Source organism: Cephus cinctus, unplaced genomic scaffold, assembly GCF_000341935.2.
Source record: "Cephus cinctus unplaced genomic scaffold, Ccin1 Ccin1_scaffold0076, whole genome shotgun sequence".
Classification (NCBI taxonomy): domain Eukaryota; kingdom Metazoa; phylum Arthropoda; class Insecta; order Hymenoptera; family Cephidae; genus Cephus; species Cephus cinctus.
Window position 1 is genome coordinate 163,800 of NW_014332817.1, and position 26,603 is coordinate 190,402.

The window sequence follows — 26,603 nt, forward strand, 5'->3', positions numbered from 1 at the left end:
ACGGGCGAATCGATGTGCCGCATTTTGGATACGAATACACTGCGTGGATGCCTCTATGTCTGCTTTATTACCTCAATATGCCTTACAGTCCTTCTCAAACCTTTTCTCTTCGCAACCCGCCTGAAAATGTGAAATCTACCAAGCACGGCCATTTTGACATTTCCTTTGAAGAATCATCGCCCAACGGACTCAGTAGTTCAAACAAAGGAAACCGCCACTTATTTTTATCATGGTCAAAGTACTCGATTCGACTGTTCACAAAAGGGTATCTAACATACAATGAAGTGTGATATTTTGTCTGTAGAAAATAACCCGCATAAATTTACATCCAGAGACCATTAACTGATCCGTCCATTGTCCTCGAAACGGTACCGAGGTTGTCGTACACTAACCAACTTTCCTTGACGCTACTTATTTTCATTTCACAGACCTAGGACATCATTCGATATAATACATACGCCCTGCTGTAGTTTCTCGTACTTGACGTTTCTTCGTCTTATTGCGCTGTATCCTTTGTGCAGAATGTGAAAGATTTATTATATTGCACGACGCAAATACTTGAACACTCACAGGGAGATGAAAGTTCAATGATTCAACGCTTGAGCTGGGAATACATTGCCGTCATTGCCACGACGCACGGAGTGCGGTCAGTTGCGCAAATAACGTCGGGGGTAAATAGAGGCGCATAAATATGTGATCTGGCTGTATTTAATATTTACATGATTATTATTAATCCCTTTTAATTAAACGTATTTAATTAATTGTCTCCTCGTTCACAGTATTCAACAATATACACACAGTTATAAAACACTGGTACAATTCATTACAAGCGAGCAATTTACAAAGCGTGATGGTCCGCGTATGTTTGTTTTCCCTTTATGTGTAATGTATAAATATGTATATACAAAATACGTGCCAATTGCGGGAAGACTGTTAACCGCAATGCAACGACAAAAGGTAATACAAGGAGAAAAGCTGCAATGAAAACAAAGGATATAGGTATAGGCATAATTTTTGTACAAAATTTCTATTGTTGAATTACTTCAAGCTTTTATATGATAGATTGTTTAAAGCAGCGCACGATGGTGGTTAAAGAAGCTCGAGCAACCCTTGAATAATGATCTCACAGAAGGCTGTTTGTGACGTCAGACATGGGACTATCTATAGTAATACTCGACGTTTTATCAGATAACGACCAAAAAGCTGTGTTACGTATAGGATTGACGTGAGAAAAAAGACGAGAGAGAAAATGAGCAAACGAGTGAAACGTAATATTCTCAAGCATGGAAGAAGAAGAGGGAAGTATACATTAATTAGCATGCTTGAGCTTCGAGAATGACATTTCCTTTTTTTCACTCCTTAATAAATTAACTTCCCTCATCGTTAGTCGAAAGATTCTGGAAGGGTTTGATAGTCGTATCATATCGAGTTTCTCATTCGCTTATAAGCACGTTTACTTAACGTTAAAAAATTGTAAGTGGTAATGAATAGAAAACAAATATCGAAACAATAATCGATCTGCTAAACATGGTTTTAATCGGCTACTTAATTATCTCCCGCAATTGTCGCTCAGCCAGCTTCTTTTTTTTTTTACATGCATTGTTTCGACGCGATTGTATTATTTTTACATAACAGTACATTTCTTACGTGTGCCATAGGTATATACTTATGTGTAAAACGCGACACGAGAAAAGCGTGTCTCTTCGAAGCAAACATTCGCACGAGCCTGAAATGCCGGACGTTTGTCGGTAGGAAAATATTAAGAGTAACTTCTTTATTTTCTACGAGTTACTTCATCGATTAATTATTAGCTCTCTTTTTTTCTCTTTCAGCTGCTTTCTCCTTGTCCACGCACGATATCCTAGGTGCAGCCTCATATCTTTGGTCTGACCGATTTTTCTCGCACGGCATTATAACGTGACGGGTACCATCATACTGTAGCAGAAAATAAAGTGCCAACTTTTATCCGTAACATCGTTTGCGTTCAACTACATTTTAACGTCAGACACGCGAGTACTAACGAGTAACGCACGTGTTTCACATATATTATTATTGATTCATTCAGGAATCTTTTGCTGGTCGGTTGAATTCACAATGCTTAAAAAATATAGGCAATTTGATTCACTGTAATCGGTGCGTACTGCGTTACCCTTGTTTAAAATGATTGTTTAAACAATTTTTTAAATTTCAGTTTCAAACGATGCTACTTACGGTTTTTTGATTTAATAAGTATATTAGGGTTTTTTTTACACTGGTCGCTTATTTATAATTAATCTACGTGTCTTATATGTAACAAGCGTACGATAATTCCATTTTTTTTTCTTGTTCTTTAATTAAGCTCGAAATCACACGTTCGAATCCACAGCACGAGAAACGGATCCGTCGTAAGCTGAGTGATAGAAATTTTTCAAATTGATGAATAGATTCAGGCAGTTAGGAAGATTGAAGAAGTATTAATTAACTTTGATAGAAATATCCTCTCGATTCGCAATAATAAAAATCGATGAGGATCGATTAGATCGACTAATTACAGTAGTATTAATCGTTTACCACTGTTGCTAAAGTATTCCAAGTAATACGCACTAGTCACGGTGGGATTCTTACTGTCGAATTATTCCATGAAAACATATCAAAGTGTTGTTTCTAGGAGTTAGTTAATTAGTGTACACTTCCCGAAACATTTTGCACTCTCACTGACACTAGGAATCATAACAAGTACCTTGTTATACATCCTAGAGTATTTATAGAAACTATCCAAGAGTAGCATACACGATAATTGCAGTTGGCCTGATCAATCGCTCCTGCTCGTACTTGTGCCATATCAATTGTGGAAATTAATTAGGAGAGCTCAAAGCCAGTATTGCTTGTAACTGCGTAACGTAACTTCTCGCGTAGCGTACTCTTCTTCTGGTAATTCGGTAGCTTCAGTAGATTGAAGCAAGTCGATGACGTTGGTAATCTATTCTGGGGATCCTTTTTTCGAATTGTGAAAAAACCTCTGATTACACTGCCTGTTAGTGAAACGAATTTTGAGTATGAAAGTTATAAAAAGACTATCCAGATTAATGGAATCGATATTTATTTATATTTTTACCAATTGTATCGCCCGTGTCTTCGTCGTCGCCGACCTCTACGCATCTGATCGAAAATGGTGGCTCCAGGTGCGCGAATCCCAACAAAGGTGATTTCGAGCAACTCGTAACGAACTGAATAAATTTGAACGGATAAAAAAAATAGCCAGAATTTCAATGAGGAACAAAATAAGGTAATAAAGACTGTCTACCTTAAGAAATAAACCTCGCTCGTCCTCAGTGAAATCTTTCTCTAATATGTCCCAGAGCCAGCAGACTACGCGATGGCTATCGTGAAAGCCACCGTAGTATTGCGTGTGTCTTCTGAGATCTTTCAAATCCAGAGGAACATTATCGCCGGAAATGAGTCTCTGCAACTATATTATTTAATTCAATTAGAAGTTTCTTATTAAATTCTAATTATGCTATTCAAGTAGGTTTCTATATGCTTCTTACCTCAGGTGTAGAGAACAACGACAGCCAATCCGGATTTATAATAGACCTGAAGCCTTTAATGAAAGCCGCTGTTTGATCCTTGATCTGCATGTGCATTCTAAAGTGTGCCATGAGATGAATATAATTTATTTTAGTCTGATTAGTAACTGGTATCACTCTTCCACCAAGGATGAGTTCATGAGTGACCAACTTTCCAAGAACATCATCATCTAATGAGAATGTCAATTCCAACTGTCTTACGTCCCCTTTAAAATGTTTTACAAGAGTCAGACTGCGGTACAAATCTCTGTCCAGGGATGCGAGTTCATCCAACCAGCTATAGTTTGCACCACCTGCTCGTCCGGAAAATTGAGATACGAAGAACGAAGCGAAGGGTACATCCACGACTATTCCCTAAAAATGTAAAATTGGGATGAATTTGGTAGACTTTGATAGACATTTTCTTTATATTATACTTACTTCGTATACCGCTTTGCCCAGCATGCGACCCACAAATTCAAAGAGCTGTAGATGATTATCTTGCATGGATGATGTTGGTGAGGGATAGAGTCTATTCTCACTGGTAGCTTTGAATAGATTCAAGGACGGATCAAAGACCCTCTTAATTGTTTCCTCAAGAAACTCCTTGAAAACGCCATCCTGGTCGATACCCGCTTCGTCCAAGCCTTGCTCGTTTACGAATCTAACTCTTATTACTCCTTTCAAAGCTTGCGACGGTAGCATTGCCAGTTGTCGATATCCATCCTCCACGATTCTTGACCTACAGTAACATTTTTTATTTTCTTTTTTCATTCAGAGTTAATGTATATTAAATTAATAAAAAGGAATCGAATGTTTACCTATGAATTGTGATAAGGGTCGATGGTGGACTGTTACAGGCACTTTCAGTAAGACCCATCACTGCCTTCTCATCAGCTACATGTTTTCTGAATAAGACAACTCGTTCTGAATGAGGAATCACGTGGGGCATTATTGAAAGGAGCAGAGCAGCACCTCGTCTTCCTTTTTCAAGGTCAGTTAGAAAACCGGAAACGCGCACCTCCTGTTTAAATATAAGAAACAATTCCATCAAGATACAGACCATGCTATATTCTGTACCCGTACAAGTATCAAATACTTAACTTAGCCAACCAGTGACCATCCGGACAGAAAGTTCGTCTACAGTCACGACGATAAATAGCCATGAGGAGCGTATGAAGCGACGTGAAAAGAGGATTGCTCGATATAGTTTTGACGTCTGTAACATCTAAAACTTCAGTACGTAACTAGATGTCCAGGGTCTTGCGAAGAATCAAAATGGAAACTTAGGGAAAGTTTTTATAGAAGGGAAGAGGAATGTCAATAGTGAATTTTTGGCTGGTCTGTTATCATATGAATTGTATGCACTCACCAAATAAATTGTTTAGAACAGCTTTATACAGAAATTGATTTAAAAAATAAGACATCGTGATGAAGTCAGTTAGCTTGAAGGGATCTTGTTGCTCGTACATCTCGATATCATCCAAAATACTGAAAGTGACAATATTTACCACATTTTTCGGACACCTAAAGACTATTTTAATGTATGCTTACGTAACATAGTGCGTCATGCAGTCACAGAAAAGTATCAACATCTGAAACTCTGGCGCTGTACACTTAGTATTTGCTGCCAGATGATCCAGAAATGCTTTTAAGCCGCAATGTGGACCCAAGGTGCATAGAAATAGCCACATGTGATACAATATTTTTTCTTGATAGCACAAACCTATTAAATACATTCAATTAGTTATCTTTATTATTAATAATTTTCATATTATACGATATAATTTACCAGTCAGTATATCTAACTTCATTTGAGTTAGGGTGTGCAGGGCGGTCTGATAAAGTGAACATATCATTGCAATCCTAGTAGTCTCGGGACTTCCTAGTTTGCGATAATTTTTGTTGCTATTATTTCTATTTGTGCGAGCTTCTAAAAATGCGCGTCTGAATATATTAGCTCCAACAGAAGTGCTCTGCTGTTCAGGTTGTTGCGGCGTTTCCTTCTCCACTAGTTCTCTCAACGGTTGACCTAATTCAATGGAATACTAAATTATAATATCTAATCAATGTAGGATACTATGGTTGCATCCAGGTCCATAAACTAACCAATTAACTGGGAAACGATCTTTCCCGTCCAGAGACAGGCAAGCTGCGACATCACGAATGGGATGGCTTCCTGGAGGTTCGTATCGACAGTTTGTGCCAAACAGCCAAGAACTGGATGCCAATGGGTTAAATTACTTTTCTTAGCGACCACGTATTGCTGGCAGGCTTCTAGCATTCTTGTAACGACGAACTATACACAAGAATATGATTATAATGGATATTTGCCACAAAAGCAAGTTTTTAGGTATTAAGTGCTGTACAACGTTACCGTAAATGAAGGGAAGTAAAGATCTCGTAAGACTTCATCCTTCTCAATATTAGCTAACTGAATGAGATTAGCCAATAAGCAAAGAGCATAGCTCCCTTCTAGCGCATTAAAAACTATTCTCAAATTTTGTTCAGAATTTAGTAATTCCAGACTCCTTGCATAAAGGCTGTGCGTGGTAAACGATGATATACACTGTAAAAAAAAACTATGCTAGTACCAACAATTATTAAGATATCGATTGGTTCAGTCTTAGAAGTACCTCTGGTGATACAATGTGCAAGTGATGAACAAGGGCAGGTACGCTGAAAATATTTATCAAAAAAAGAGACACCAGTTTGTCAGACATTTGTGATGAAACCAGTGGTCTCAGTGATAATGTTACTGCGGCTGATAGTGCTACCGGTGTTAAAGCTATTACAGCTCTACCAAGTCCTTTCACTAATAAAACCTATAACAGAAGAGAATGGTTTATCTTCAATAAACAATATTTTCATTGGCAAATGATATTAGAAATTGCACTAGGATCAAATCATGTACCTTCATTACTGCGTAAAACCCATTGTTGACTAGATGTCCCATTATATTGGCACATAGTTGGTTCATACCAGGCCGAAGTTTTTCCATCCCTTTCACCCTGAGAATGGCCCAGGTACCAGCTGAGGTAAAACTGACCAATGTGTGTAGTCTCAGTAGAACTGATTTGTGATCCGATGGCCTTTCTGGCTTGAGATTTTCTAATCCAGTGAGACAATGATGTAGAACTATTTTCATCTGTGCTATCCATGATATTGAATAATCTTTGTTCAATGCTACTCCTACATACGAATATGTTGGCGACTCCGAGTTTAAACTTTTCACAAGATATCTGCAATAACGTGAATAACATACACATGGTGCAAATTGCTTAATTCATGACATCATTATGCGATAAAGCGACTTGTTCATGGAGCGTCTAGACAGGCAATATTCATTTTCCATTGTACGCAAAATGCACTTGATTACCTGCATAATTTCTCAATACGCGCCTGATCTCTATCTCTTTTATAAATGATTAAAAATCTGGAGGTGGTCTTGTAGATCTGAAGTGCAGACTTCAATTTGGTTGTTTCTTCATTATTGGTCTCGTCGGAAAATGTCGAATCGAATTCTTCCCTAAAAAGTAAGAATATACGCATTAAGCAGTTGACCCTCGTAATCATAAAGTTATTTTTTGGTTTATCACGCACAAGGTTATCTTGTTTACTTTTTCCTTATGTATAATTCAGTGGGAAACAATAGACTGAATATAGTACATATAGTATACTTAGTACATGCACTGTGCTTGGCATGTACCTATAGTGTGGGCAATGGAAATTGCTAATGGTTAATCAATAGGTATTAGATATGCATTAGCTCTGAAAGGATTGTAAATTAAAAATATCTTATCGCACTGATTAATATTTACCGCGCACATTGACAATTGATATACTCTTGATATTGTTTTTTTTTCATTCCATAAATGAAATGGGGCTTTGGCACTAAGATTGAAAGAAAAAATTATGCAGCATTTAATACTTATCAACAGCATTTTATATTTAATGTAATATGTTGTAGAAAAATGAATGTCATGGCTTATGACAAAAAAATATATCTACTTGAAACTATATACATCTTCGAATAACATGGCAGTGTGCTCCCTACAATTAAACCTAATTAGTGAAATTAGGCATTTCGCTTGAATTTTATATAATATACTACATAGATAGAACATGAATTATACATATATTTAATCAGTGCCTAGCTTTTAGGATATTAATATGTGCTGCTATAACTTCTTTCATAATAGATCAATTTTAAAAAGTCATGAAGTATTACAACAATGGGTAAATAGAATGAGCATGATACATCAGAAATTTAATATACACTTGTAAAAAACAGATTTTACTATTAGCAGACAGCTCCTGTACATAAACAAATTTGGCATTAAATGTTAATCAAGAAACAAAGAGATTATTCTTTTTGATAATCTGTACTTTGAAAATGCAGGAAATTGAATATGTAATAGACAAGATGTTTAATCTGAAAAAGTATAGAAAAATATATAGAGTGGTGACCAAAGACTCACAGAATCTTAGTGGGGATCTTGATTCTTGTTAGCCATCCTCTAACAGCAGCTTGAATACAAGTGGCTGCAGCTTCCTTGCGTTTCTCATTTGCTCTTTCCTCTCTCGCGGCCTTCGTTTGCTGAAGGAAACTACCTTTTGAGGACTCCTCAGTCCGAAACATTCTTGTTTTGACGTGAAGTCCCAACTAAATATCAGAGTACGCTAATTACAAAACATTGTCAGCTGGTCATCAGTGTCAGGTTCCAGGTACTCCGACGATGCCTTTTCCAGTCACAGAATCATCCTAATAATTTATACAATCATTGACTCGATTCAAGAACAAACACTGCATCTATAACACAGTCACTGCCATTCGGCATGAGATGCTTACTGTCAAATAAAACCCGCGGACTTCTCGCTCTGACAGCCAACTCTGGCAGCCATTCTTGTTAATTCGATTGGAGCACCTCGCTATCCGGGACAAAGAATGTTAAGCTAGGTCGGGAATCTTGTGACAAGTGGCGCCGCCACTTTTAATTTTTAGTTTAGGGGGATGTTCAGTGAAGGAAGTGGAAAAAGTTTACTTATGTTGTACAAAATATTTATTATTGACTAATCTTACAGCTTATGTTCAAATCACTCAACATAATTTCATTACAGTATATTAATTATTCTACCACTTCATGGGAGACCGTATAGCTTCAGTGTTCTATCCATACTTGTCGAAGCAATATACTGAGCATGCTTCCCAAAGCGAACGCCAGTTGCTGTTGCAGTATGATCATTTAGAACCTTGAGCTCCTGCCATTGCTTACAAAGATATACCCTACAAGGATAAAGAAATATATACATTGTATAGTTTCTGTTTATAAATAACAGGTAAAATCAAAGATATTGTGTCAATGTGTCGTGAACGGTTTATCTCGATAATGAGGTTTACCATTTTTCGTATAACAGAAATGGCCTGTATTTAGACTAACACATGCTTTGTTAAACAAGATTCAATTTTTAAGTCTAGAATTGCAAGCACAAAACTAGCAAAAAATAGTAAATTAAGTTTAAGGCTGATTGGCCTTTGGAGACGCCTAATTTAATAGAGGTACGCGAAAAATCACGAAATTTGAGGTAGACAACATACGACAATGTTACTGATATCGTTCTAAATAGCTCACCTGACGTCAGAGCCAGCCACTGCTAGATATGTTCCACTCTGATCGAAGCAAATATCCTTGACTTCATAGGACTCATCCAGTTGTAGGGTCTTGAAGTTCTTCAGTTTACGCAAATCCCAAAGCTTTACGCATGAATCCTCAGCAGCGGTGGCTAAATAGTAACCATTTTCGGAGAAACTGATAGCTGTAATAGGACCTGAGTGTCCAGGGAAGTTTGCCACGTTCGATTGTTCTTTCAAATCCCAAATTTTCACTTGTGAATCAGCTGTTCCAGTGCCGAAAATTAAACCGTCAGGGTGGAACTGAGCTGTAGTCAATGGTTGAGCTCCTTGTCCAGCAACCTACACAGAAATAAGACCAAAAAATCAGTATATAACACACAAAGCTTATACAGGGTGTCCCAAAATTACCTGACCAACGGGGTATGGTGGTGTTCGGGAGGCACCGCTGATCACGAAAATGATCTTCCTTTTGTCCGGAAGGTCATAGTTTTTAAATGGGAGCAGGTCAAAGTTGACCAATCAGAGGAAGACGTCAAGAGAAACGTAGGCACCTGCGAACTCTGAGTTTTGTTCCCTCACTTTTGTTTCTCGATGGCTTCGGGCAAGACGACGTCAGCCGAGGGAAACAAGAAACAAGCTACTGAGAAACAAAAGCGAAGGAAGAAAATTCAGAGTTCGTAGGTTCCTACGTTCCTCTTGACGCCTCGCTCTGATTGGTCAAGTTTGACCTGCTCCCATTTAAAATTATGAACTTCTGGACAAAAGAAAGGTCATTTTCGTGATCAGTGGTGCCTCCCGAACACCGCCATACCCCGTTGGACAGGTCATTTTGGGACACCCTGTATATTTTTTTGTCAAAGAAGTATCACCTTTGTCAATAATCTTCCAGTTCGAATATCAGAAAAGGCCCAGTGTTGATCTAGTGATGAGCTTAATAGATAATCACCAGTTGGATGAAGTGATAATCCAGTTACTGGAGCATCATGAGCACGTAATAAAAGTGTTGTTTGGCTTGTACCCACATTCCATACTCGTATAGTTGTATCTGGCGATGCTGTCATTACAAGATCTTCATCAGGATGATAAATGACTCGTGTGACCTGATCGAAAGAATGTCATATATATCGAAGATATAGACAATATAAAATACTCACAGATATATAGAACATGTGAATAAGAAATATCTACCTTCTTTGTATGACCCTTGAGTATGGCTACTACCTGTTCCGTATCCTTATTAAAAACTGTAGCATTCTTATCAGCGCCTCCAGTCAAAATCTTACTGGTATCAGATCCATGTATGTCTAGTGCCAGGATACCAGGTACACTAGCAGAGTGAAGACCCTAAAGAAAAATACATTAGTTGTGATCAATGCGGAGCGAATGAATTTCTAGATGACCAATAAATCTTACAGGATGTGAAGATAATGTTTGGAAAGCTCGGATATTGTCTGGTGCCATTAAATCCTCTGGGACTGAGCGTCCACGTCGTTTTCTTTCTTGAGTAAGAACTGTGGCCCTTTCTTGCAATTTTTTGATTACATCATCAGTAATACCAGCCTGTTCTGTAGGCTGTGCAGCTGCACCACCAGCTTCCATTGCCACTGCCTAGAAGATGTAATGTTTAATGATCTCGTTCTTCATTATGTGACATGCCATTATTTAATATGCTTACAGGTTGAGGAATGGTTGTTGGTTGGGTAATTCCAGCTTGTGGTTTAAGAGTAGCTAAAGCTTCTCTGGCAGCAGTGACTTCTTTCGTCAATCTAGCTATTACACGGCATGCGGCATCATGTTGATACAGAGCATGCGATAATTCTTGTCGTGCTGTTTGCAGTTGTTGCCTCTGTGTGAATGAATGTAACATAACGGCATCCCATTCATCTTGTAAAATTTTTAATATAGCAGGAATTGATGTTGCACTTGGTGGTTTTGGCTTCACTATCGGAGTAGCTAAACCACAGATACAATAATATTTAATCAATAATACAGATAAAGTTGACATAGAATATTCAACATATTTAATTTAAACTCCAATACATACTTTTGACATCGATAAGCTGTTCCACAGTGAGCTCCTTTCCATTAATAGGATCCACTCCATTTTCCGTTAAGAATTTCTCGATGAGGCGCCTTTCGAATATCGATCCAGACACAGGCGAAATTACTGGATGCTCCGGAACCTCGTTAGAAACTGGAATAAATTCATTTAGTTTGTTTTAATGACGGTTAGAACGCGTGCAAACATTCATACTAAACCGGCATAACTATATTTCAATTTTTTCTATATTTCAATAGTACACATATACTTCGAAAAACTACTGCGACAATCTTTCTACCATCATTTCTTCAATATTAATAATAATTACTTTTATACATAATTAAATCTTACTTGCACAAGAAAGAGCCATTTTCACGGTATACCGCAAGCACTAAACCCAACGTACATCAGCAAATAACGTGAAATAGCGCTCAACCACGCTCGACTAGGGTGCCGACTGCAGGATAGAAAAAGGCGCATCAGCTTGACGTGACGTTTTAGTTCACACCGGTACGCACGTGGCAGCGCCATACATGACGCTGAGTTGTAAAGCTGTATTCACAAGTTCTTTGTAAATGCAACAAATAATTTAAATCGTAAGCTCAATAATAGCTGATTATCGGATTACCGAATTCTCAATGGAACAAACGAATGAGAAATCTAGATTCTTAAATTATTTGTATGGAACGACGGGCGTCTCGCGTGCTAACATGGGAACGCAGCCTAATCGAATAGTGCGTCGGCGCAGAGATGATTAGGGAGATGCACAACGCTATGGTTTTAGGCGATACCAAAAACATAGCGCTAAAGCGTAGCGGCGATTCCAGGAGTAGGATTTTGTGATCATTGCCTCCGTCTTTAATGTATATCCCGTCATAGCCGAGCTAAACGTGAATACGAACGTATAGCTTGGAGGGCAGAGATTTTCCGCTACTCACCGCTGGTTCCTAAAGCAACCCTTAGAACGAGACCGCGAACTATAGAACTTCTCAAGAACTATTGAAAAAGCCTATTGTTGAAATATTTTTAAGACATTTTTAAGAAAATGCCAACTTGATACCCGCGTAGCACCTCAATTTTTACTAAATATTATTGGATCTTGATTTACTTTCAAAATTTATTCAAAATATAAAATTGAAGTTAAATCAAAATCTCGCAGAATATATGAAGTAGATAAAAATTGAATTGAAATTGTAGATTATCGAAAATAAGTACGTTAAAATTGAAATATTAATAAAATAGGTGTTTGGAACATTAAAATAATGAATGAAATGAATAAAGTAAAATATTAACACTTAGAGATTGGAAATTCTGACCACGTATATTTAGAAGTAGTGGACGTTGCCCAAAAATGTATGCGCGCAAATTCGTCGCGCAGGACTCGGCGAGTTGGAGCAAGCGGAGAGTACATACATACATACGTGATTAAAGTACTGCATTTGACTGAAATACTGGGATATTTTTATTGTTAGGTTGAAGTTAAGAGCTGATTCTTATTAACAAAGGTCAACAAATAATTCTATTCAAATGTGTACGTGGCTGACTAACAAATTCTTAGATGTACGTCAAAAATTATACACTTGTTCAAATAAGTAGGATTTTTGCTTATGGTAGGTGGTGACTTCCGCTAGTAAAAAGGTAAATATGGCACCTTCCAATATTGTAGTTTTCGCGCTCGTCCTTTTCGCTGCAATTTCTTTGGGAAATACAGAAAGCAGCAAATATGCATTTGCAAGAGTCGAAGTAAGCAATATTCTCCTATTATTTTAAATATCTATTTGTAATATTGGTAATTGAAGTTTTGTCTACTGCATTTATCAATCTATCCTTCCAGAGTTGTAGAGGTTGCAGCTTAAATCGGCTTCCTGAAGTCAAAAAATTTGTCTTCGAGGATCTGCCTCTGTAGTATCCTTTTGTGTACTTATTTGTACTAAAAATAATGTTTTAAAATACCTTTTTATATGTACGCGGAAAATAATTAATTTTTTTAACGCTTATACAATTTTCGGAAAGTATAGCAGAATATTTATAACTTGTATGTGTTTTTATTTGAAAACGATATACTTTTCTATTTTCTTTATGTAACACAAGTGGAATTAATATCATGTTTAAAAAAATAGTGTTTGTAACAAATATGTCCTTAATATGTGGTACAGTGAAAATATAGAATTCAAGCCTATACCTGGAGCAATTCCAGAACTTATACTTCTAAATGAAAATGAGGAAGAAGTGGAAAGGCTACAGCTATCACAATTGAATCGTGAGGAGTGCAATGAACTTCTCAGCTCCAAGGGCTTTACAAAATCCTCTAAAACTATCAAGGATGAAATATAGATAATGCATTCAATCAGTACATAAATAATTCATATTTGGGATGTATAAATACTGGATCTGTAAATTTAGGATCTGTAAATACTTTACATGATTTATAAAACTCTATAAACATCCAATTTGTTATCACAGGACTAAAAGTCTGTTCTCTGACTGATTCAGTACCAACGTACTTATAATATGACATCGAAGCATATAACACTGTTATTTTTTAAATTTGCACAAATTCTCAAATTAATATACCCTCCCAGGATAACAATTTAATTTGTCTATGGTCAAATTTGTATTCATACTATATGTACTGAACTTAAGCTTGTATATGCAGATCGACAAAAATCATGTCCTTTATGTTATTTAAAACTGTACTTAGTACAATATTCTCTGTGTGTTAAGTATATATTACCTTATACTCAATTTCTTAATCATTACTTATATTTGAACAAACAGAATAATCTTACAATACAGATTCTCTACTAGACAACAGTCCAAGACAAAATGCATAACACTTGCACACAATTCTAGAAATAAATAAAGGGGATAATAATGAAGAGAAAGAAATCGAAATGGTGGCTTAAATGTACACACGAGTCTGCACATAGCAAATAACGTAGGGGCCCTTCAACGCACAAATCGCTGTTTTTTTGTTGACCTATTAATACGTAGTTGAGGTGAGTGAATACTCACCCCTTTGGAGCTGCAATCTGTGATACAACTGCTAGAACCGCAATGTGAAAGAATCATCCATTGTGGCATGCTTGGGCTGCCTTAAACAATAACAGTTCAATGTATAACTACAGATTTCAATAAGGTTTTACTTGCAATTCTAAACAGCTAATCCGAAATGGCAGAAATAATTTGACTTTGAAAAAGAATCACATTGCTTATTCATATGCACAATGTTCCTTTTTCTCAGTCTTGTTTTGGAGCGATTTTATATTATTCTTTCTATTGCTGCTACCACTGTATTACTATTATTTACCTCGTATATATATTTTGTTTCAAATTGTTAACTTTATCATGACTATTATTCAATAGGGTAGCCCCGTGCTTGTTCGATGTGCCTCTGCACAACGATATTTCCGCCCTGTCTCTTTCTCTCCCAAAATTTCTATTGGAATAAACTACTCAAATCACATACCAGCACAATAAGGAAACGGGTGAATTATATAGACACCTGGAGGGATAAATTAAAGAGAAGAAGAGTTCTCGTTGTCGTCACAATGACGATTCTACGATTAAGATTGTTAAAAGTTATTCAATATACATATGTGGAAATAGAATAGCGACTACTGTACTTCTATCGATCTTTGTATACAATGATTTTTGAGACATGTCCAATCATATTGAATGTAATAATTAACATATGTCGAACGAATTAGCATGTTTTGTATGTCTCTTGCGAAACTTGCTGGCCTTATGTACTGTCCGTTAATAAACAATCTAATCTTACCTTACCTATTGAGATTTGTCAGAATTTATGACTCATAGTGTAAGTAGATCCCATATAAATGGTGACAATTGTTTTTTTTATATTACCCATGCAGAAAATAATGACGTCAGTAGTAATAGTTTTGCCCGCGGAAGCATTTTCTATTAGTTTCAAAACAATTTCGCAGAATGATTCTGTTACAAGCCTGATTTCATTCTGGAAAACTTATGTAGAGGTACATGGAGTAATTTTTACACGAAAAACTAGATTTTTGCAAAAAGCGTTTTGCACTAATCTCAGACAAATTCGTCAGAAGGCGTCATTGTGAGTCAAACCAAATACCTTATCACAATGGTATTTAAAAATACTTGAATTAGAGATTAAATAACATTGCATTAAAAAAATAAGGATATAGTAAATGAAATTTATTATTTGTTTTAATCGTCACTATTACAATATTCAACCTTGAAAATACTCCATGCAGTTTTGCAATTATAAACAGTCTTTATTGGCTGCGTGCCAAATACGCCCGGCGTATTTTTTTGTCATTATTCAAATTGCAATACTGCATTGCGTATTTAGATGACATGCCAATTTGCAGCAAAATGTAATGTGGAATGTAAAGATAATTGGGGTATGCGATTTTAAAGTACGCAAGAGTCATCCCTTAAATTGTTAATAAAGAGAATTAAATAATTACGTTTTATAATATCCAATCTCTATTTCGTTCTCCGTCTATAGTGCCACTTAGTAAAAACAGAAAAATATCTTTTGGAATTTTAAAAGTAATAATATTCGTCTCAATTTATTCTGATAGTGAAAAATTTATCTATATCAGTTCCAGAAGAAATCTTTCATGAATGTAATATTTTCTTATGGTGATTAAACAGTATACAAATTTTGCTTTTTGTAAATTGCATTAAAACTGTGCTATTAATGATAAAGTTGTTAATCCTTTCAGCTCCAATAACTGAAGTCAACGTTATGTTTTTGGTTTATATAATTTCAATACTTGAGAAGCTAAAGGATTAATTTTGATTGAAAATATAATTTAATGGCGACGAATGACGTTCGTTTATATTCTTTCACTATTGTCTATCCATTGTACAAATAAACGTTCATTTTTGCAAGTTAAATAAAATTACGCGCTACACAAATTTCACAACTGTTGTTCACAATTGTAGTATTGTATACTTAATTACCATACTATGTTACAGTATTATTGTTATATAATGTAGACTACATATACACATTTATGCTTAAGTCGATAAAATTCATTTATATTTGAAACATAAACCTAGCTTAATATCTAAATTATATACACTTTTCAAGCCTTTATAATTTATCAGACGTCCGATTACAACCCAATAGACTTTCTTCTTCATATTTTGTGAAAATGTAAAGTAATATTTTTAAATTCAAACCCTCATACATATATGTGTACACGTTTCCCCCATAACTATAGAATAGCTTCCATAGACACTGCAAATGTATATATACTTCATATATACACATAATAGAAATTGTTCTGAAATTTGAAAAATACCGACGAACTGCTAAAACATCTATTACGTCTGTCTCCGTGAATCCCTGCTTGGATTGTGGAAAAAATTTAACAAATTTTTTTAATAAAAGGGAACAAACAATATTGGAAAGTTAGGTATCAATTTTTTGGTGATTTAATATGTGAGTAATCAATGAGTTATTAATCATTTTTGAGGGCAACTGTATGACTGAAAGGAGATTTTCTTAGATTTTTAAATCGCTACCAATTATCCAAGCAGGCTTCAAGCATTAATTAACAAGGATTATTCATTAGACGAAAGGAGAAATGTCAGTGTATTGTTACAAGACACCAGGATCATTTTGGATCATTTTGGATGGGTTTTACAAGACTGTAGAAACTTGATTTAGGAGTAATGTTATGCCAGTACGAGCCAGCAGATAAACAATAATGCCACCCAAAGGAATACCTTTGAGAGGAACTGTTCCTCCTCGAATTGGGGAGTTCCACGTGGAGCTGTAATTAAATAAACATGTTTTTTGTTATTGTGTATAACTAGACCAACTGATTCATATTACTTATTAATAATCTTACCTGGGCTTGGCCGCGTTTCTCCAAAATTAAAAGTTGAAGTAAAAAATCCAAAGGGAAACGCTCCGATACCAAAGGACATATGAAATCCACCATCGCCAAAACCAAATCCAGGAAACCCAGTACTAGTTTCTGGTTCTGTTCTTTGTCCAGCAGGTCGAGGAGGTACATTGTTTCTATAAACAGAGCAATAATGATTAAAATAAAAATTTGTTAATATATTATTCATAGTCTTCATATTTGGAAAATTATTGAATTTGTTTAATATAACATTTATTTGTAGTACAGCTATCTAAGAAAAATACTCTTCAAATATTTTAGTAAATAATGTTATTTAACAAAACCTTACCTAGGGTCTTCCTGTTTTGTCGCACCACGTCCATATAAGGGAATAACTTTATCTTTACTGATAGCAGCTTTGCAAACTGGACAAACTTGTCGAGTGGGTCTTGTTTCTAACCATTTGTGAAGACATGGCCAGCTATAAAATATAATGTGCATGTATTATAATGAATGTTAATGGATATTTTTACATGAACTTACCAAAACAAGTGGCCGCACATACTAACAACTGCATCTTTGGCTGTGTCAAGACAAATGTTGCATTCAAACGTCCGATCATCTCTTTCCTTTTCATCTGTTGCCGACCCAGAAGGTTTAGAGGGTCCAGGTTGCTCTTCTGCTGTACTCATTCTGTTAGTCTTTTTGCCTAGATATTAAAGAATAATGCATATAACAAATAATTCTTAAATTATAATTTCTATGCATTAAAACACATTCTAAAGTTATAGTTTTGTATTCATCAGAAAAGATAATTAAAACTTAAAACTTCATATACATGTACATTTTGACCTTTGAACAGTCTCAATCGTTTCCTGCAGTATAACTTATTTGTAACTGAACTTAATCAGAAGGTAATACTGAAAACATCAGCTATTACATTCGTAGAAGACACTTGAATCAAGCCAATAACATGAGTTATGCAAAGATCAAAATATCAATCACTCGTATCATTTCATAATCGCTAATACGTTTAATAACATTTAGTATGATAAACTGTCACTTTTCAAGGCCACTTGTCATGTAGCAACAACTTTTAGGTACTGTGACAGCCAAATGACTACTTTTGAAGTATGTAGCTACTGAACCCTGACGTCAATACACGTAGGCCAATTTAAAGCATCTGCATTTACTTACTTTAACGCCACCACAGTTGAATTTTTTATAATCGACAATATAAATTATTGTGTCGACACGCACTTGCAAAAATTTGGTTCACTGCCCTAAAATTCAGTATCCTCAATTGCGCAAGTACTAGCAGATGATTTTCATTATTTCGCGACAAACGGATGTTCGAAACAACACGTAAGTGATTTGACTGTTTAATGCCGGCTATGACGTAGCTTCTAGAAATTGGATTTACTTACGTCGAGTTTAACTACGACGCATATACTATAAACGGTAACATTATACCGAGTACTACGACGAATTTTTCGATTCGATTAATTTTAGCCTTCACGATCACAAAATTTGACTAGCAGAGTGAAATTGAATTATCGTCTTTTGCCGTACTGACAGAGATTATTGCACAACAAGAGACTTCACTGTTTATCTGCCAGGGGTCGGAGAAGTGTAATTCTTTCGTACTAGAGATGAGTAGGGAGATGCACAACGCTACGACTTTGGGCGATACCGAAATCATTTCGCTAAATTGTAGTGGTGAGTCTGGAAGTAGAATTTTGTGATTATTGCCTCCGTCGACAATGCGAATCCCGTCGTAGCCGAGCTAAACTTGTCATGCCCAGGAGGTGCCCTTATCGAATTGATGCGAATTTTTAAATAAGAATTTACCCATTGAAATTTCGTCTAAGTGATTTTCAAATGGCATTCAGAATTATTTTATCGAGAAAGTTCACTCATTTTCTCAGAGATGGCGCTACTTATCTTGTGTAGCGGACGCGTACACAGGTCGTTTATATTTTCTATCTACTCTCGAGGAATATATTACACTCAGGTAAGTTTCACACACGTAAGCTTTTATTTCCTTTGTTTCAGGTACAGAGTATACTAATTGCTGTGGACGCCATGGAACGCTCAGGAAGACTACTCTCTACGCTAGCCGTAGCGCTGCCGTCGGCTTCCTGCCAGCGACGGCCGGTAAGTATGGCAATGCTTGCCATAGTTCGGTTGGTAGGTACCGTCTGCTGTTCGCTCTCTACAGTACCCCCTTCCTAGCGGTGTGCTTGCATCCGCGAAATGTACCTTTTTGGCTTTGTAAGCCCTTGGGTTTTCCGGGCGCTTCGTTGGTTGTGGTGCGGTTGCTGGAAAAGTAACATCTGGAGTCTTCTTTTCAGGCTGCTCCCGCATCCTTTCTGCTGTTGCTGTTTGTTGTAGGTCGTTCCTTGGCGTGTCTTTGTTTGCCGGTATGTTTTCCAGGAATGCTGGTTTTTGTCTTTCTGTACTGATGATGACTGGCATGTTGATGACGTTGACTCTGGATAGAGCGTCAGCTACGCTGTTATCAGAACCGGTTACATGGACAATTTGCGTGGTGAGTTGACCTATGAAATCCAATTGACGAAGTTGTCTTGGTGAGGCTTTGTCCGACTTCTGTTGAAAGGCAAATGTGATAGGTTTGTGATCTGTCTTGATCATCAATTTTCTGCCTTCGACCATGTGACGGAAAAACTTGAGACCTGAGTAGATCGCCTGTAATTCACGGTCGTATGTGCTATAGTTGCGCTGTGCCTTAGAAAATTTCTTTGAGAAAAAACCGAGAGGTTCCCAGTTGTTGTTGACCAGCTGCTGTAGGACTGCGCCCATTGCTGTATCTGAGGCATCTGTGTACAGAGCCAGTGTAGCGTTTTCTGCTGGGTGTGCTAGAAGTGAGGCTTGCGCTATTTGTTCCTTGCACATCTCAAATGCTCTTTCAGTGTCTTGAGTCCATTCTATCGGTCGCTTGTCCTTTTTCTTCACGCCGATGAGATAAGTGTTGAGTGGCGCTTGTGTTTCCGCAGCGTTCTTGATGAAGCGTCTATAGAAGTTTGCTACTCCCAAGAATCTGCGTAGCTCATCCAGTGTGGCTGGCTTGGGATAGTTTTGTATGGCTGTGACGCGCTCTTCTGGTGGACGTGTGCCGTCCTTGTCGATAGAGAAACCGAGGTATTTAACAGCTTGCCCAGGAGGTGCTGCCACCTTAACGGCGAAAATTCGAACTAATGCACATTATTTTTTTGGAAGATTGTTAAAAAGAAATAGCGAAGAAGAAAGATGGTAAGGACTGAGGGAACATGGAGAGAGGAAGATGCGTAAAACCTATGTAGGACAACCAGATTATTCTGGAGGTGCGAGAAAAGAGCCGGTTTCAACTAACGTGGTTTAAATCTAGTTTAATTTGTTAAAAACAGTTTTGAGAAAAGGTAACAAAAGGTAACAAAACGGGCAGTAGTCCTTATATCCCTTATGTAAACCCTTAATAGTTCACTACGAATTACATTGCTAATAAGACCTTGAGATAGCTCCAGGGACCATCGCGATCTCCAGCACCTCACGAGACGAGTATAAAAGAATTGTGTTTCTTGTTATTGGAGACAGTGATATTATTTAAATGACGATAGTGTTATTTCAGACTCATACATTTTGTGAAACGCACTGCAAAATGGTAGTGGTTTTGAAAAGTGACCAAAATCGTACCTCAGAGCGCTGTATTTTCATTTTTCTGCCTTCGTGAACTATTATTTCTCATTATAATATATCTTAAATTTCCTAATAAAACTTGTATCGAGTAGGAATCGTAAAGGAACAAATTGATTAACTCCTTGTTCACTTTTGGTCATATTTTATTCCACTTATAATTTATAATGAACAACAAGAATTAATGAATTATAGGGATGATGAGGGTATCAAGACGAAATTTTTCCCGTGATATAGATTACTTAGAAACGATACTCTTATTTATTTATCACACACCAATATACAAAAATGAAACGTATTAATATCAGAATATAATATACTACTAAATTCAAATATATTTAATAAAGATAAATCTGAGTATGTTACAAGATTAGAATGATGCTTCAACTTGAAACAAAATCGTCTACAACATTCTTCACGGTTGGCACAGAAATTCTGGTAGAAAAGACCTTTCTACGCGCGTCTAACGGTTATAAATAAGTATTAATTTAGGGATTCTTATTTTAAGGAAGTTCTCTAAGTAGTCGTGAGTGAAAATAAGATTAAAGTTTGAGCTAACTAACGCTATGCACTCTGTCTCTTTGCCCGATGCTGGAAGAACGCAAATTCCGTCCGTCATCTTGAATAGTTTCCTCCTTATTCCCCAATTCCTCTTTCTCTATTTCTCTTTCTTTTTTTTTTCTTTATCATTCTCTCCTCCCATTTCATAGCCTTCGGCAAATCCCCGAACGCAATTCCCACGTTGTTTGCCTCCGTTCTTTTTTTTGTCAATTCAGTTTCAACGATGAAAAAAAAATCAATCAATTGACAAGCACGCGTCCTTCTTCTCGAGTTTAAAGAAAGAGCGTTTAACTTCCGCGATAAGATAATCTCAAGTTCCTCGAGGAATACGGCCCTGCCTCTAATATCCATCCCTAATAAAAACATGGAATGTAGCATTTTATTATTTAATTGATACCTTAATAATGTATGATTATATCACAAGAAAGATTCAAATGCTCTGTACAGATTCTCGGAACATCAAATGCTCTCAAGTATTTTAACTTATACGTTTACCGTCTAAAGTTTAGTTACAAAGTTAGATATGTCTCAGGATCACCTGATATTGTACTTCTTACGATTTTTAATGCGCATTAACGTTCGATTAGCATGTGATGCGCATTCCAAGATACTCGGTATCATTCCTCATTTCTTCATTTATCATCGTTACAAGGACAATACATGTTACATAGATCTTCTAATCCTTAATCCACGATCCCCATCTCTTTTCGTTAATATATTGCATTTTTTTTACATTCGCAAGATTTTCGCAGCCCTACAACAGTTATACGTTATTTTTTTTTTACTACTCGCATAACTGCAGCACGACACAAGGGTAAATTGGCACATCATGAATGGCAAGTTTTCATTTTGTTTTTTAATTATATATTTTATTCGTATTGGCACGATCATTGGAAGATCTGTCTTAATTTTCATTGTTTCTCTATTTATTTTAATGTCTTCTATTTTGCCTGCCTGCGCCTTGGTTAAATATCCACACGAATGGATTTGTTAGCGCAAGTCGCGAGGGTGCAATTCCTCAAGAACGGAAGGTATAAAGAGATCCGAGTAAAGAGTGAGTGAGTGAGTGAGTGAGTGAGTGAAAGAGAGAGAGAGAGAGAGAGAGAGAGAGAGAGAGAGAGAGAGAGAGAGAGAGAGAGTATAAAAGTAATAAAAGTCACAGCAGGGATGCGTGCGAGTGTGATAGACAATGAAAAAGTTAATGAACACTGATTCAACGCGAGAGAGCGAGAGAGCGAGAGGAGAGAGAGAGAGAGAGAGAAAGAGAGAGAAAATAACAAAAACAAACAAACAAACAACAAGTCCCACCACCATCGTTTTCTATTTCATTAGAATCTCCAGAAAAAATTGGTTAACTCAGCGTTATTACGACATACGACAATATTTATAAATAGTTTAGCCTCGGACGGCTTTAATTCGTGCTCGTTTTAGACATTCTCCCTGACATTTTACGTCTACCGTGTTTATAAAAATGCGCCTTGACACAAAATCTGACAGCGACTCGACGCAGCATGCACACATATCTGTAGTACACGTGCGTGTGGTTCCTGTCAGATTTGTTAGGCTCACTTCTCGAAATATTTTTGACAAACCCACCCCAGACCCGCCCCACATATACAGACCCCGTCCCAACCCCACCCTCCCACAGTGGCACCACTACCCAGCCCACAAGTAAAAAAGTACTAAAATAATAATAATAAAATAATAAAACAAAAAGATAGAAAAGAGGAAAAGTAACGGAGAACGTTGAGGAACGCATTTTGTACAATTATGGAAGGGGCGGAGGATATGTACGCGCAGTTTGAACGATTCCAGCCGAGCGGATTATGTGTTATTGCGATCAATATACTCGTACCGATTATTGTGAGCATCGGCACGCGATGTGCGAATCGTGACAAACGTGCCCCAATAATGTATACATAACTATTGGTATGTATAACTACGGAATCGTCGGATTCGTTAAATCGCGGTTTTGTAAATTCCGCAAGAGCGCGAGGGGCGCCACTAGTACGTTTAATAATTCTCAAGGAATCGATAGGATTTTCAATTGAGACGATTAATTATTGATCGATCATTCTTGTGAGCACGATCAGATAGGTAAAGGACGCAGGGGGGACAACACCGTGTTTATAAATGTCTCTCGTCACTTGTTCTTCTTCTTCTTCTTCTTTTTCTTCTTGTACCTTCTCTTGCTCGAAGTGCAGCGAACAAAGACGGATTCCGCAGAACACGGGTACGATGACACCATTATAGTTTTTTTCTTCCTCAATAAGTATTATCCAACATCCGACCAGCCAACCTCTTAGCAACAGAAATACGTAAACATAGTGGTCCGGCATGAATACTTTTCGTAGTGAAATTCTACGACGAAAAGTCAATTGCAAGGCCAGGAGTGTCTGATAGACGTGACCACGTTAGAGGTGGGCGGGTCCTCTGGGCGTCACTTTTTCATGTCGCTCATTAAGGATCCATCCTTGTTCTTGTTCGTGTCAAGATTTGATTGTTGACTGCTGGTCACGCCACTTCCGTTCCCGGGATAAATCTTCTCCAGATGATTCAGGGATTCGCTTAGGAACTTCTGTAAAATTAAACGAAAAAAAAAAAAAACCAATAAGCGATTACAAAGCTTCAGAACTTTAAGACGAAACTCCACGTAACCCGAGTCGATATGGAAGAGTAATGCTCGTAGGATAATAAAAAACTCTAGTTACCTGTATTGCCGTCAGAGCGGCGACGATCGCAGGACTCCCGAAACCGTGGGATATTAGAGAAAAATGCGTCAGATGTCTCTGTATGTTTGGATCGAGGATGTGATGCGGTCGTGTGTTGCACAATGGCGATCTGTCTTGGTTCAAAAGATCCATCAACTCTTTGGTGATTTGTCTGCGAGAAGAAACAACGAGTCATTCGACTGATACCTCACGATCAACCCAACAGTGCGCATCGCCTTATCACCGCGTCACTAACAATCTTATAATCCAACAATCGGAGGTTAGCTACTCACTTGGTGGCATGAAGGAGTTCTTTTCGCCTGTAGGTGTCCTGTGGCTCGCAGTGCTGCCGACTGAGATATTCGGCGACCTGCTTCGCCGGGAATTCCGTCTCGCAGACGTAGCCAAAGTCTCTTGCAAGGTGAATGGCCTCCCCTGAAACGAAAAGTATCTCATTTTCTTTAAAGCTCCGATGCGCCCGCTCCTTCCTGCTTGCAGCAACGTTCAGGACAAACGCCACGGCAGGTTAGTACATACCCACACGTTATTGCACAGTGATACACATAATACCCAACTATATACACCGGCCCTTCCTTTACGGTAAATACTAAATTGTCCAGGGATAACCACTGGGGCCTGCAGGTCCCACTGCTAAAAGTTCCCGAGCGCAGGGCAATTCGCAGCTTCGCATCGTTCGAGTCGAGCAAACCAGGTTGAACAACCTCTCTTGCGGTATGTAGTCCAGTAAGAGTCGGGACTGGATGACTTCATACATTTGTTCCCTCTCAGCCTATATACCTTTCCTTTTGCCACCGCCTTCCACTCTTTTCGTTCTCGCACTCTTTTTCGACATTCCCCGTATAATTACAAGAGCCCAAAGTAGGTTCCACACATGGCGGCCATTACGAGGGAACACGACGAGAATTTCGCGCACGCATATACATATACACGGTGATACGATTATTTTTTTTTTTTTTTACTTCCTCGTAAAATCATTAAACACAAAAGTATATACGCCCGACGATTATATTTTTTAACTCAAATGATAAATAATTCAATATCGACAACCCGATGTGATTTTCGCTCGGACATATTCTCTCGTTATAATTTTCATCTAATTGTGCCAGTCTGGTAACGTTGCTCTATCTATCAGCCATCTATCGCCAATGATTCACGTAATTGCCTGACAAGCAGCGATGCAATAAATGATGCTCCCTCGAACGTGACTCCGTGCAGTCCCTCCGCGTGCTTTTGCGCGCACCTGTAACAGCCTCGGGTATTTGCGTATACATACATCTAACGCACCGTGTATAGCCTCGCATGATGCATTTGCCTATTCGCTAATCGAGTACGTCAAATCATTTTTTGTCTACCCTTGATACGTGTAAAGGAACGATTGCGGATGTCGGGGTCAGAGGTCAGGACATACAGTCGGCACGTATTTCTCTATACGACTGCAGATCGTCACACGATCGACGTAGATTTGGATTTCTTCGACCAGAATGGCAATTAGCCTAACCTAACCTACAAATGGCAATTGCCAGTACGACAAAATGGAGGACGTCAGTATGCGCTGGTGGAATCTTACAGATTTTGAAATTGTCAAAAAAAAAAAAAAAAAAGGAATTACTGTAAAATTCGCGTAACACACCCAATCAATGGACATTTATCCTTCTGGTAATAAGATTAAGTTCGATCGAGCCTATGGAATAACGTATATATACATACACGCATTTGTAAGAACCGATCGGTGAAGCTTGCTCATTGGCGAATACACAGAGCCAAAAGGTGAGCTCCGATCGTTCGGCAAAGTTACATGAGGATTTAGCAAGGATTTGCATATCGGCCGATCTCTCCCGAGAGGAACTGACGGTTGGTTTAGCTGACTATAAAAATGAATATCGGCGCTCGGGCTTTGGTCTGTACCGGGAGGGCGCAGGATGCGCGATCAGCCGGAATTGCGATTTATTTCGCGCGGTCAAATGAACCGAAATATATATATATATATATATATATATATACACGCGATCATAGAGACCCAATTGAACGAACGAGAATTACAAAAAAATGACAGGTTTTACGTCTGAGCCAGCTTTAAACTGAAAAAAAAAGGAACGGTACCAAATTCAATGTAAATGTACGCTACGCGCATCCCACGACGTCTACGCATGTCGGTAATACAGGGCGTCTATAAAATTTCATCCACGATGGCGTCCGATACGTATAGCAAATAAGTATACAGAGCACAATCGACTGTTGCACGTAACCCAAATCGTTTGCCCGGCTCTCGTATTTCCTCCTGAGGTAAGATCGATGCACGATCCCCGACCGCAAATTACGTTCCATTATCCTCGATAATGGCCGAGGCATGAGATTTTAGGAACGTCTTCCGCGTACCGAAACTGTTGCCGGTCGAAGGTATAGACAACATATTAGTACGTAGTTATAGATGTATGTACGTTAAGATGGTTTTTGCGGTCCATTGCGCGATGATGCCTTGGCGAAAATAATTGGGTGATGATAAAAAAAAAAATAACGATAAAAATTGGTTAGATGATAATC

The 26,603-nt window shown here is 37.6% G+C and overlaps 6 protein-coding genes and 1 long non-coding RNA gene across 23 annotated transcripts in view; 2 read left to right on the forward strand and 5 right to left on the reverse strand.

Moving 5' to 3' along the window:
* The window catches only part of LOC107270001 (serine/threonine-protein kinase NLK), a 69,841-nt gene extending 69,277 nt beyond the window's left edge, over window positions 1-564 (reverse strand). The window contains exon 1 of the mRNA XM_025087875.1: window positions 459-564. The gene's annotated coding sequence lies outside the window, so the exon portion shown is untranslated. The remainder of the gene's footprint in view (window positions 1-458) is intronic.
* On the forward strand, window positions 532-1,216 carry LOC107270010. Its single transcript, XR_003060539.1, has 3 exons — window positions 532-671; window positions 780-999; window positions 1,077-1,216. It is a non-coding gene; the product is annotated as an uncharacterized LOC107270010 (long non-coding RNA).
* Window positions 704-8,522, reverse strand: LOC107269991 (ubiquitin-protein ligase E3B). 6 transcript variants are annotated; one of them, XM_015744536.2, is made up of 17 exons: window positions 8,398-8,521; window positions 8,027-8,310; window positions 6,925-7,074; window positions 6,460-6,787; window positions 6,182-6,370; window positions 5,923-6,114; window positions 5,655-5,844; window positions 5,338-5,577; window positions 5,100-5,271; window positions 4,918-5,036; window positions 4,649-4,764; window positions 4,367-4,569; window positions 3,987-4,287; window positions 3,528-3,920; window positions 3,284-3,448; window positions 3,095-3,206; window positions 704-3,011 (listed from the first exon to the last, which is right to left on the reverse strand). In XM_015744536.2, exons 2-17 carry the CDS (start codon window positions 8,185-8,187, stop codon window positions 2,839-2,841), a joined length of 3,204 nt encoding a protein of 1,067 aa, XP_015600022.1. In that variant the 5' UTR covers window positions 8,188-8,310; window positions 8,398-8,521; the 3' UTR covers window positions 704-2,838. The 6 variants fall into 6 exon arrangements, with proteins under 6 accessions (XP_015600022.1, XP_015600013.1, XP_024943581.1 ...); XM_015744527.2 differs by having other exon boundaries at window positions 4,649-4,773; XM_025087813.1 differs by having other exon boundaries at window positions 4,649-4,773; window positions 8,027-8,211; window positions 8,398-8,489.
* A 68-nt stretch (window positions 8,523-8,590) lies between these two features.
* LOC107269570 (pre-mRNA-processing factor 19) lies at window positions 8,591-11,730 on the reverse strand. Its single transcript, XM_015743574.2, has 8 exons — window positions 11,573-11,730; window positions 11,225-11,374; window positions 10,856-11,133; window positions 10,594-10,788; window positions 10,369-10,524; window positions 10,050-10,280; window positions 9,179-9,519; window positions 8,591-8,832 (listed from the first exon to the last, which is right to left on the reverse strand). The coding sequence occupies exons 1-8, from the start codon at window positions 11,589-11,591 to the stop codon at window positions 8,688-8,690; spliced, it is 1,515 nt and encodes a 504-aa protein (XP_015599060.1). The 5' UTR covers window positions 11,592-11,730; the 3' UTR covers window positions 8,591-8,687.
* Window positions 11,731-12,613: 883 nt separating this feature from the next.
* On the forward strand, window positions 12,614-15,006 carry LOC107270241 (selenoprotein M). 2 transcript variants are annotated; one of them, XM_015745087.2, is made up of 4 exons: window positions 12,614-12,752; window positions 12,836-12,964; window positions 13,056-13,126; window positions 13,378-15,006. In XM_015745087.2, the coding sequence occupies exons 2-4, from the start codon at window positions 12,866-12,868 to the stop codon at window positions 13,553-13,555; spliced, it is 348 nt and encodes a 115-aa protein (XP_015600573.1). In that variant the 5' UTR covers window positions 12,614-12,752; window positions 12,836-12,865; the 3' UTR covers window positions 13,556-15,006. The 2 variants fall into 2 exon arrangements, with proteins under 2 accessions (XP_015600573.1, XP_015600570.1); XM_015745084.1 differs by having other exon boundaries at window positions 12,644-12,964.
* Window positions 15,007-15,391: 385 nt separating this feature from the next.
* LOC107270230 (E3 ubiquitin-protein ligase RNF185) lies at window positions 15,392-18,769 on the reverse strand. 3 transcript variants are annotated; one of them, XM_015745076.2, is made up of 5 exons: window positions 18,504-18,769; window positions 17,620-17,785; window positions 17,426-17,557; window positions 17,080-17,252; window positions 15,392-17,001 (listed from the first exon to the last, which is right to left on the reverse strand). In XM_015745076.2, exons 2-5 carry the CDS (start codon window positions 17,766-17,768, stop codon window positions 16,904-16,906), a joined length of 552 nt encoding a protein of 183 aa, XP_015600562.1. In that variant the 5' UTR covers window positions 17,769-17,785; window positions 18,504-18,769; the 3' UTR covers window positions 15,392-16,903. The 3 variants fall into 3 exon arrangements, with proteins under 3 accessions (XP_015600562.1, XP_015600547.1, XP_015600554.1); XM_015745061.2 differs by having other exon boundaries at window positions 18,274-18,765; XM_015745068.2 differs by lacking the exon at window positions 18,504-18,769 and adding an exon at window positions 17,921-18,236.
* A 4,208-nt stretch (window positions 18,770-22,977) lies between these two features.
* The window catches only part of LOC107270148 (transcription factor AP-2-epsilon), a 124,979-nt gene continuing 121,353 nt past the window's right edge, over window positions 22,978-26,603 (reverse strand). For all 9 annotated transcript variants that reach the window (XM_015744889.2, XM_015744896.2, XM_015744881.2 and 6 more), the window contains 3 exons: window positions 24,335-24,476; window positions 24,042-24,213; window positions 22,978-23,908 (listed from right to left, as the gene is read on the reverse strand). In XM_015744889.2, the coding sequence (XP_015600375.1) occupies window positions 23,771-23,908; window positions 24,042-24,213; window positions 24,335-24,476 (452 nt within the window). In that variant the 3' untranslated portion in view covers window positions 22,978-23,770. The remainder of the gene's footprint in view (window positions 23,909-24,041; window positions 24,214-24,334; window positions 24,477-26,603) is intronic.

Bases quoted from the DNA above. Each gene is read 5' to 3' on its own strand.
- LOC107269991 (XM_015744527.2), bottom strand. From the start codon at position 8,187: ATGTTTCGGACTGAGGAGTCCTCAAAAGGTAGTTTCCTTCAGCAAACG. The intron at 6,115-6,181 runs GTACTTCTAAGA...TTTTTTTTACAG, and splicing joins TGCACATTGTATCACCAGAG to TGTATATCATCGTTTACCAC. The intron at 4,288-4,366 runs GTAAACATTCGA...ATGTTACTGTAG, and splicing joins ACCCTTATCACAATTCATAG to GTCAAGAATCGTGGAGGATG.
- LOC107269570 (XM_015743574.2), bottom strand. The intron at 10,789-10,855 runs GTAAGCATATTA...TACATCTTCTAG, and splicing joins CAACAACCATTCCTCAACCT to GCAGTGGCAATGGAAGCTGG. The intron at 9,520-10,049 runs GTGATACTTCTT...ATTTCTGTGTAG, and splicing joins CTGGAAGATTATTGACAAAG to GTTGCTGGACAAGGAGCTCA.
- LOC107270241 (XM_015745087.2), top strand. From the start codon at position 12,866: ATGGCACCTTCCAATATTGTAGTTTTCGCGCTCGTCCTTTTCGCTGCA. The intron at 12,965-13,055 runs GTAAGCAATATT...CTATCCTTCCAG, and splicing joins ATGCATTTGCAAGAGTCGAA to AGTTGTAGAGGTTGCAGCTT. The intron at 13,127-13,377 runs GTATCCTTTTGT...TATGTGGTACAG, and splicing joins TTCGAGGATCTGCCTCTGTA to TGAAAATATAGAATTCAAGC.
- LOC107270230 (XM_015745076.2), bottom strand. From the start codon at position 17,768: ATGAGTACAGCAGAAGAGCAACCTGGACCCTCTAAACCTTCTGGGTCG. The intron at 17,558-17,619 runs GTAAGTTCATGT...TATATTTTATAG, and splicing joins ATGTGCGGCCACTTGTTTTG to CTGGCCATGTCTTCACAAAT. The intron at 17,002-17,079 runs GTAAGATTATTA...ATTTAATTACAG, and splicing joins AGAAACGCGGCCAAGCCCAG to CTCCACGTGGAACTCCCCAA.